The sequence below is a fragment of the Engystomops pustulosus genome, chromosome 5, assembly GCF_040894005.1.
Source record: "Engystomops pustulosus chromosome 5, aEngPut4.maternal, whole genome shotgun sequence".
Taxonomy (NCBI): domain Eukaryota; kingdom Metazoa; phylum Chordata; class Amphibia; order Anura; family Leptodactylidae; genus Engystomops; species Engystomops pustulosus.
The window spans coordinates 10,730,782-10,742,157 of record NC_092415.1 but is presented as its reverse complement, the minus strand read 5'-3'; the positions used below and the strand labels follow the sequence as shown (position 1 = coordinate 10,742,157).

General features: G+C 35.5%; 1 protein-coding gene across 3 annotated transcripts in view; it reads left to right on the top strand.

Moving 5' to 3' along the window:
* The first annotated feature begins 9,245 nt into the window (after positions 1-9,245).
* The window catches only part of KHDRBS3 (KH RNA binding domain containing, signal transduction associated 3), an 89,428-nt gene continuing 87,297 nt past the window's right edge, over positions 9,246-11,376 (top strand). For 2 of the 3 annotated variants that reach the window (XM_072151144.1, XM_072151143.1), the window contains exon 1: positions 9,246-9,524. In XM_072151144.1, the coding sequence (XP_072007245.1) occupies positions 9,332-9,524 (193 nt within the window). In that variant the 5' untranslated portion in view covers positions 9,246-9,331. The remainder of the gene's footprint in view (positions 9,525-11,376) is intronic. The other variant, XM_072151145.1, reaches the window with a different exon arrangement.

Below are 11,376 nucleotides of genomic sequence, written 5' to 3'. Positions count from 1 at the left end.
TTTTTAAATGCGGCGGTTTTTCCGAATCCGTCGGGGTTTCGTATGACCACGCCCCCGATTTCTGTCGCGTGCATGCCGGCATTGATGCACCACAATCCAATCGCGTGCGACAAAAACCCGGGGCAATTTAGGGAAAATCGTTGCAAAATGGAAGAATTAAGGTAACCCGCCGGAAAAAAACGCGATTCGGGCCCTTAGTAAATGACCCCCATTGTTACATTTTCCATGTCACTTTGACAAAAAATGACACAACGTCTCACAATTACATTTCCTAGTACTGGAACGTTTGCCTGACCCCTGACATGGCGGCTATAGGGTTAAATTATTTAAAATTCGAGAATTCTACTGGATTCTTATGAGAAATGAATCTCAACTTAGGCATTTAAAGACGTCGCTGTAATTATGAGCTGCGGCTAATAATCAATTTCCCACCTTTATTTGCCTCTCTGTATCTCTAATTCTGTAGCACACAGACCCACCAGCCTGATGCAATCTGAAAGACAAGATTGTTGTCTTTAATATGACACCAACAACATGGTTCTAGGTCTGTAAAACTGATGATAGAGGAGTCTAATGTGGCACTTCTCCTTCAGCCTCTAAATTTGACTCATCTCAGGAAAATATGACTCTTTTCTGCTTGTTTTCACATGACTGTGCAGCAGATTTTTATAGGTAAATGGGTGAGAATTTACGTGAAAGAGGGAATTGCAGGACATTGCAGGATCAAGCTGAGGGGCTGGGAGTTTAATAGGGTTACATCTGGTGACAGGTTCCCTTTAAAGCTTGAGCTATTCCTGCAGAATCGCTGAGGTCCATCAGGTACACAGCGGCTGCTATCCACCCCTATTATATCCTCTCCTGCAGACTTTCTCGCTTTTTGACTAACTATCCCCTGATATCACACTTCAGATATTCACACTCTTGCCCCTCGTTCACACTGGAATCACATTCCAATATCATCCCCCATATCATCAGTACAGATCCATCTATGTAATAATCTATAGTCAGGGAGCACTGATCGTTATGTTACCTCCTGCAATGTGTAACACAGGTGCATCATGGGACATTTGCATAAATAATTGATTAGCAAAAGTGACCACTGGGGTATATCTGTGTATACTGTGTATATCTGTGTATAATATGTATATCATGTGTATACAGTACTGTGTATAATGTGTATATCATGTGTATACAGTACTGTGTATAATGTGTATATCATGTGTATACAGTACTGTGTATAATGTGTATATCATGTGTATAATGTGAGTATAGTGTATGTGTGTACAATATGTATATTATGTGTGTATAATGTGTATAATTTGTATAAAGTGTAAAGTGTATAATGTGTATAATGTGTGTATAGTGAATGTATGTATAATGTGTGTATAGTGTATGTGTGTACAATGTGTGTATAGAGTATGAGTGTATAATGTGTACAATCTGTACAATGTGTGTATAGTGTATGAGTGTATAATGTGTGAATAGTGTATGTGTGTATAATATTTATGTGTGTAGTGTATGTGTATAATGTGTATAGTGTATGTGTGTATAATGTGTGAATAGTGTATGTGTGCATAACCTGTATAATGTGTGCATAGTGTATGTGTGTATATGTGTGTATAATGTGTGTATAGTGTATGTGTGTATAATGTGTGTATAGTGTATGTGTATAATGTGTATAATGTGTGTATAGTGTATGTGTGTACAATGTGTATAATATGTATAATGTGTGTATAGTGTACGTGTGTATAATGTGTACAATGTGAATAGTGAATGTGTGTATAATAGTTATAATGTGTGTATAATGTGTATAATGTGAATAGTGAATGTGTGTATAATGTGTATAGTGTATGTGTGTATAATGTGTACAATGTGAATAGTGAATGTTTTTATAATGTGTATAATGTGTGTAAAGTGTATGTGTGTACAATGTGTATAGTGTATGTGTGTATAATGTGTACAATGTGTATAATGTGTGTATAGTGTATGTGTGTACAATGTGAATAGTGAATGATTGTATAATGTGTGTATAATGTGTGTATGTGTGTATAATGTGTACAATGTGTGAATAGTGTATGTGTGAATATTGTGTATAATGTGTAAATTGTGTATAACATGTATAATGTGTGTATAGTGTATGTGTGTATAATGTGTATAATGTGTATAGTGTATCTGTGTACAATGCGTATAGGGTATGAGTGTATAATGTGTACAATCTTTACAATGTGTGTATAGTGTATGAGTGTATAATGTGTGAATAGTGTATGTGTGTATAATATGTATGTGTGTAGTGTATGTGTGTATGTGTATAATGTGTATAGTGAATGTGTGCATAATATGTATAATGTGTGTATAGTGTATGTGTGTATAATATGTATAATGTGTGAATAGTGTATGTGTGCATAATCTGTATAATGTGTGTATAGTGTATGTGGGTATAATGTGTGAATTGTGTATGTGTGTGTATGTGTGTATAACGAGTGTATAGTATATGTGTGTATAATGTGTGTATAGTGTATGTGTGTATAATGTGTGTATAGTGTATGTGTGTATAATGTGTATAATGTGTGTATGTGTGTATAATATGTATAATGTGTGTATAGTGTATGTGTGTATAATGTGTATAATGTGTGTATAGTGTATTTGTGTATAATGTGTACAATGTGAATGTGTGTATAATAGGTATAATGTGTGTACAGTGTAAGTGTGTATAATGTGTGTATAGTGTATGTGTGTATAATGCGTATAATGTGAATAGTGAATGTGTGTATAATGTGTATAGTGTATGTGTGTATAATGTGTACAATGTGAATAGTGAATGTTTTTATAATGTGTATAATGTGTGTAAAGTGTATGTGTGTACAATGTGTATAGTGTATGTGTGTATAATGTGTACAATGTGTATAATGTGTGTATAGTGTATGTGTGTACAATGTGAATAGTGAATGATTGTATAATGTGTGTATAATGTGTGTATGTGTGTATAATGTGTACAATGTGTGAATAGTGTATGTGTGAATATTGTGTATAATGTGTAAATTGTGTATAACATGTATAATGTGTGTATAGTGTATGTGTGTATAATGTGTATAATGTGTATAGTGTATCTGTGTACAATGCGTATAGGGTATGAGTGTATAATGTGTACAATCTTTACAATGTGTGTATAGTGTATGAGTGTATAATGTGTGAATAGTGTATGTGTGTATAATATGTATGTGTGTAGTGTATGTGTGTATGTGTATAATGTGTATAGTGAATGTGTGCATAATATGTATAATGTGTGTATAGTGTATGTGTGTATAATATGTATAATGTGTGAATAGTGTATGTGTGCATAATCTGTATAATGTGTGTATAGTGTATGTGGGTATAATGTGTGAATTGTGTATGTGTGTGTATGTGTGTATAACGAGTGTATAGTATATGTGTGTATAATGTGTGTATAGTGTATGTGTGTATAATGTGTGTATAGTGTATGTGTGTATAATGTGTATAATGTGTGTATGTGTGTATAATATGTATAATGTGTGTATAGTGTATGTGTGTATAATGTGTATAATGTGTGTATAGTGTATTTGTGTATAATGTGTACAATGTGAATGTGTGTATAATAGGTATAATGTGTGTACAGTGTAAGTGTGTATAATGTGTGTATAGTGTATGTGTGTATAATGCGTATAATGTGAATAGTGAATGTGTGTATAATGTGTATAGTGTATGTGTGTATAATGTGTACAATGTGAATAGTGAATGTTTTTATAATTTTTATAAAGTTTTTATAATGTGTATAATGTGTGTATAGTGTATGTGTGTACAATGTGTATAGTGTATGTGTATAATGTGTACAATGTGTATAATGTGTGTATAGTGTATGCATGTATAATGTGTACAATGTGAATAGTGAATGTGTGTATAATGTGTGTATAATGTGTTTATGTGTGTATAATGTGTACAATGTGTGAATAGTGTATGTGTGAATATTGAGTATAATGTGTAAATTGTGTATAATATGTATAATGTGTGTATAGTGTATGTGTGTATAATGTGTATAGTGAATGTGTGTATAATTTGTATAATGTGTGTATAATTTGTATAAAGTGTGTAAAGTGTATAATGTGTATAATGTGTGTATAGTGTATGTGTGTATAATATATATAATGTGTGTATAGTGTATGTGTGTGGTGCAAAATTTGTATATAGTGTATGAGTGTATAATGTGTTTAATGTGTGTATAGTGTATGTGTGTACAATGTGTATAATATGTATAATGTGTGTATAGTGTATAATGTGTACAATGTGTGTATAGTGTATGTGTGTACAATGCGTATAGGGTATGAGTGTATAATGTGTACAATCTTTACAATTTTTGTATAGTGTATGAGTGTATAATGTGTGAATAGTGTATGTGTGTATAATATGTATGTGTGTAGTGTATGTGTGTAATGTGTATAATGTGTATAGTGAATGTGTGCATAATATGTATAATGTGTGTATAGTGTATGTGTGTATAATATGTATAATGTGTGAATAGTGTATGTGTGCATAATCTGTATAATGTGTGTATAGTGTATGTGGGTATAATGTGTGAATAGTGTATGTGTGTATATGTGCGTATAACGAGTGTATAGTATATGTGTGTATAATGTGTGTATAGTGTATGTGTGTATAATGTGTGTATAGTGTATGTGTGTATAATGTGTATAATGTGTGTATGTGTGTATAATATGTATAATGTGTGTATAGTGTATGTGTGTATAATGTGTATAATGTGTGTATAGTGTATTTGTGTATAATGTGTACAATGTGAATAGTGAATGTGTGTATAATAGGTATAATGTGTGTATAGTGTATGTGTGTATAATGTGTGTATAGTGTATGTGTGTATAATGTCTATAATGTGAATAGTGAATGTGTGTATAATGTGTATAGTGTATGTGTGTATAATGTGTACAATGTGAATAGTGAATGTTTTTATAATGTGTATAATGTGTGTATAGTGTATGTGTGTACAATGTGTATAGTGTATGTGTGTATAATGTGTACAATGTGTATAATGTGTGTATAGTGTATTCATGTATAATGTGTACAATGTGAATAGTGAATGTGTGTATAATGTGTTTATAGTGTATGTGTGTATAATGTGTACAATGTGTGAATAGTGTATGTGTGTATATTGTGTATAATGTGTAAATTGTGTATAATGTGTGTATAGTGTATATGTGTATAATGTGTATAATGTGTGAATAGTGTATGTGTGTATATTGTGTATAATGTGTAATTTGTGTATTATATGTATAATGTGTGTCTAGTGTATGTGTGTATAATGTGTGTATAATGTATGTGTGTATAATATGTATAATGTGTGTATAGTGTATGTGTGTATGATGTGTAAAATGTGTGTATAGTGTATGAGTGTATAATGTGTTTAATGTGTGTATAGTGTATGTGTGTACAATGTGTATAATATGTATAATGTGTGTATAGTGTATGTGTGTATAATGTGTACAATGTGTGTATAGTGTTTGTGTGTACAATGTGTATAGGGTATGAGTGTATAATGTGTACAATCTGTACAATGTGTGTATAGTGTATGTGTGTATAATGTGTATATTGTGAATAATGTGTGTATAGTGTATGAGTGTATAATGTGTGAATAGTGTATGTGTGTATAATATGTATGTGTGTAGTGTATGTGTGTATGTGTATAATGTGTATAGTGCATGTGTGCATAATATGTATAATGTGTGTATAGTGTATGTGTGTATAATATGTATAATGTGTGAATAGTGTATGTGTGCATAATGTATAATGTGTGTATATTGTATGTGTGTATAATGTGTGTATAGTTTATGTGCGTATAATGTGTGAATAGTGTATGTGTGTATATGTGTGTATAATGTGTGTATAGTGTATGTGTGTATAATGTGTGTATAGTGTATGTGTGTATAATGTGTGTATAGTATGTGTGTATAATGTGTGTATAGTATATGTGTGTATAATGTGTGTATAGTGTATGTGTGTATAATGTGAGTATAGTGTATGTGTGTATAATATTTATAATGTGTGTATAGTGTATGTGTGTACAATGTGTACAATGTGTGTATAGTGTTTGTGTGTACAATTTGTATAGGGTATGAGTGTATAATGTGTACAATCTGTACAATGTGTGTATAGTGTATGTGTGTATAATGTGTATATTGTGTATAATGTGTGAAAAGTGTATGTGTGTAGTGTATGTGTGTATAATAGGTATAATGTTTGTATAGTGTATGTGTGTATAATATGTATAATGTGTGTATAGTGTATGTGTGTATAATGTATATAATGTGTGTATAATGTATGTGTGTATAATGTGTACAATGTGAATAGGGAATGTGTGTATAATAGTATAATGTGTGTATAGTGTTTGTGTGTAGAATGTGTGTATAGTGTATGTGTGTAAAATGTGAATAGTGAATGTGTGTATAATGTGTATAGTGTATGTGTGTATAATGTGTAAAATGTGAATAGTGAATGGTTTTATAATGTGTATAATGTGTGTAAAGTGCATGAGTGTATAATGTTTGAATAGTGTATGTGTGTATAATATGTATGTGTGTAGTGTATGTGTATAATGTGTATAGAGTATGTGTGCATAATATGTATAATGTGTGTATAGTGTATGTGTGTATAATATGTATAATGTGTGAATAGTATATGTGTGCATAATCTGTATAATGTGTGTCTAGTGTATGTGTGTATAATGTGTATAATGTGTGTATAGTGTATGTGCGTATAATGTGTGAATAGTGTATGTGTGTATATGTGTGTATAGTATATGTGTGTATAATTTGTGTATAGTGTATGTGTGTGTAATGTGTGTATAGTGTATGTGTGTATAATGTGTATAATGTGTGTATGTGTGTATAATATGTATAATGTGTGTATAGTGTATGTGTGTATAATGTGTATAATGTGTGTATAGTGTATAATGTGTATAATGTGTATAATGTTTGTATAGTGTATGTGTGTACAATGTGTATAATATGAATAATTTGTGTATAGTGTATGTGTGTATAATGTGTATAATGAGAATAGTGAATGTGTGTATATTGTGTATAGTGTATGTGTCTATAATGTGTACAATGTGAATAGTGAATGTTTTTATAATGTGTATAATGTGTGTATAGTGTATGTGTATATAATGTGTATAATGTGTGTATAATGTGTATAATGTGTGTATAGTGTATGAGTGTATAATGTCTGAATAGTGTATGTGTGTATATGTGTGTATAATGTGTGTATAGTATATGTGTGTATAGTGTATGTGTGTATTATGTGTGTATAGTATATGTGTGTATAATGTGTGTATAATGTATGTGTGTATAATGTGTGTATAGTGGGTATAGTGCATGTGTGTATAATGTGTATAATGTGTGTATAGAGTATGTGTATATAATGTGTATAATGTGTGTATAGTGTATGTGTGTATAATGTGTACAATGTGAATAGTGAATGTGTGTATAATAGGTATAATGTGTGTATAGTGTATGTGTGTATAATGTGTATAATGTGAATAGTGAATGTGTGTATAATGTGTATAGTGTATGTGTGTATAATGTGTACAATGTAAATACTGAATGTTTTTATAATGTGTATAATGTGTGTATAGTGTATGTGTATATAATGTGTATAATGTGTGTATAATGTGTACAATGTGTATAATGTGTGTATAGTGTATGCATGTATGATGTGTACAATGTGAATAGCGAATGTGTGTATAATGTGTGTATAGTGTATGTGTGTATAATGTGTATAGTGTATGTGTGTATAATGTGTATAATGTGTGTATAGTGTATGTGTGTATAATGTGTTCCATGGGTGTAATGTGTGTATAGTGTATGCGTGTGTATGCATAGTGTATGTGTGTATAGTGTATTTGTGTATAATGTGTATAATGTGTGTATAGTGTATGTGTGTATAATGTTTGCATAGTGTATGTGTGTATAATGTGTATAATGTGTGTATAGTGTATGTGTGTATAATGTGTGTATAGTGTATCTGTGTATAATGTGTATAATGTGTGTATAGTGTATGTGTGTACAATGTGTATAATATGTATAATGTGTGTATAGTGTATCTGTGTTTAATGTGTGTATAGTTTATGTGTGTACAATGTGTATAATATGTATAATGTGTGTATAGTGTATGTGCGTATAATGTGTGTATAGTGTATGTGTGTATAATGTGTATAATGTGTGTATAGTGTATGTGTGTATAATGTGTATAATGTGTATATAGTGTATCTGTGTATAATGTGTATAATGTGTGTATAGTGTATCTGTGTTTAATGTGTGTATAGTGTATGTGTGTACAATGTGTATAATATGTATAATGTGTGTATAGTGTATGTGCGTATAATGTGTGTATAGTGTATGTGTGTATAATGTGTATAATGTGTGTATAGTGTATGTGTGTATAATGTGTATAATGTGTATATAGTGTATCTGTGTATAATGTGTATAATGTGTGTATAGTGTATGTGTGTATAATGTGTGTATAGTGTATGTGTGTATAATGTGTATAATGTGTGTATAGTGTATGTGTGTATAATGTGTATAATGTGTATATAGTGTATCTGTGTATAATGTGTATAATGTGTGTATAGTGTATGTGTGTATAATGTGTGTATAGTGTATGTGTGTATAATGTGTATAATGTGTGCATAGTGTATGTGTGTATAATGTGTGTATAATGTATCTGTGTATAATGTGTATAATGTGTATAATGTGTGCATAGTGTATGTTTGTATAATGTGTGTATAATGTATCTGTGTATAATGTGTATAATGTGTATATTTTGTAGATCATTAAGTTTCACATCTTATATTGGACCCTGATTCTGAGATCCTGGGATCTTCCAGATTTCTCTCTGCAGCTTCTTACAAGCCTCTGGGAGCACGATTGTACCTGAAATTTCTTGTGCACATGTTGGGAACATTTCATGTCTGTATCTGACTTATATTTCTCTCTTCTCTTTTTTGCGGCAATTAAAAAAAAGAAACAATCTAAAAAAAAACCTTCACTGCCGAAAAGAAGGCGCAGCGCCCGCCCTTGCTGTGTGCTACCTATGGAGTCGGGTCAGAGCCTGTGACCGAACTCTCACCTGACTCCGAGGTGTGGGCGGTGCTGTCGGCGGACTGATCTGAAAAGGCCCTCCTCCGGGTGGGCGTGGCCAATGCGGCAGGGCTTATATCGCAGCGGCGGCGGCTCCCGTGATCAGTCCCCGGCAGCAGCAGCGGAGGTTGTGGATTGTCAGTGTATCCCTCCGCTTCTGCCCTGTATAATCTATGACTGGGAGGAGGAGAAGGACCAGCAGCACCAGTAATAGCGGCGCCTTCCTACTTGCATCTTGTTCACACCCTCGGACTTTAGTAGCCGGTTCTGCGTTATCTGGAATGGAGAAGTATCTCCCCCAACTCCTGGCTGAGAAAGACGCCCTGGACCCTGCATTTACCCACACGCTGAGGATGGTGACTGAAGGTGAGGAGCTGCAGGGGGAAGGACGACTACAGGGTGCACAGGGGGGTTAAGGTCAGCAGCAAGAGGTCGGCTACAGGGTGCACCTGGGAAATCGGCAGTAGGAGGTCGGCTACAGGGTACACCTGGGAGGTCGGCAGTAGGAGGTCCGTTACAGGGTGCACCTGGGAGGTTGGCAGCAGGAGGTCGGCTGCATGGTGCACAGGGGGTTAAGGTCGGCAATAGGAGGTCGGCTAGTGGGTGCACCTGGGAGGTCGGCAGCAGGAGGTCGGCTGCATGGTGCACAGGGTGTTAAGGTCGGCAATAGGAGGTCGGCTAGTGGGTGCACCTGGGAGGTCGGCAGCAGGAGGTCGGCTGCATGGTGCACAGGGGGTTAAGGTCGGCAATAGGAGGTTGGCTAGTGGGTGCACCTGGGAGGTCGGCAGCAGGAGGTCGGTTACAGGATACACGGAGGAGGTCGGCAGCATGAGGTGCAGGGTGTAAGCAGTGCAGGCAGCTCAATGCCAGGAGGCTGCAGGTCATGTCCCTGGTGGTCTCTGTGAAGAGTCTTCTGTGTCTCCTGGGATTTGGACAGAGCTCCTCAGTAGACTTTGTCCTGGGCTGGAAGCTCTGTAACTCTTCTAGTTGGGGGGCATTTCCCTACATTGTACCCCCATCCCCTCACTATGGGGATGAGATGGAGAGGAAGCAGTTACTATGTAATGACTCCTGCACCCTCCAGTTATATTCCTCCTCTGCTTCCCATTGTTTTCCTTCCTCCTCCAGGTATTATTCCCTCCTTTTGCTTCCCTGCCTCTTCCTACCAGTTATTTCCATGGCTTTACTATCTTCCCCTTCCCATTGCTTCCCTCCTTCTCTCCTTTCTTCTTGCTGTATTGTCTTCAGCCTCTTCCTATTGCTGTCTACAGATCCCATTCCCACGCCTTTCCTATCCCCACTTTCCAGTTCTATCCTTCATCCTCTTCTCATTTTTTCCTTTAAGTTATATTCAGCTCCTTTTCTTTCCATTTCTGCCTCCCCCAATAATAATCGTAAGCCCCTCTTCCCTTCTTCCCATTGCAGCCCTTCCCCCCTCCTCCAGTTGCTTCTTTCTGCCTCTTCCCATTGCTTTCCCGAGCCCCTTGGAAGTTGTATCCTTTAGCCCCTTGGTATTGCTTCCCTGCCTCCCCCAGTTCCCATTGCTTTCCTATCCCCCTCCCCAGTTCTAGCCTTTAGCTCCTCTTCCCCTTGTTTTCCTATTACCCCCGCTCTACCCACCGCTTTCCTAGCCCCCTCCCCAGTTGTACCCTCCAGCTCCTTCCCATTGCTCCCTACAGTATATACACTATTGTATATAGTTTCATTAGTACCTACCTGATTCTATCAGCCCCCCCATGTGACCCCTCCTGATTGTATTGTTATGCGGGTGGGATCATGACATCATGCTGGGGGTCCTGTATGGATCCTCTCTCCTGGAGGTGTATGGAGGCGTCAGCTTCCCTCAGTAGACGCTGCTATCAGGGATTTCTTGTCTTCTTCTTGAGATCTGCAGTTTAAGTCTCATTAGTCTCCAGTCTGAGGCAGAAGGGGGTCATTTATCATGGATATTCTGCGCTCCCTCCGTTGTGTTGTCCTCTGGTCGCTGCCCGTTATGTCTTCATGTTACTGTTATCACCTCTTGTGGGCTCTTTGTTATCTTCCCCAATTGTAAAATTCCATCTATTCTGTAGCGTGCGGGGCCTGTGTACAGAAATGCGTCATCCATGTATCTCCATAGATGCAGCAGAGCCGGAGTTGTCATGTTACTGCATCTATTCAGCCACAGATTACACACTCGCCACTGCTATATCAATGGCCATGGACACTGTAGTCGGTA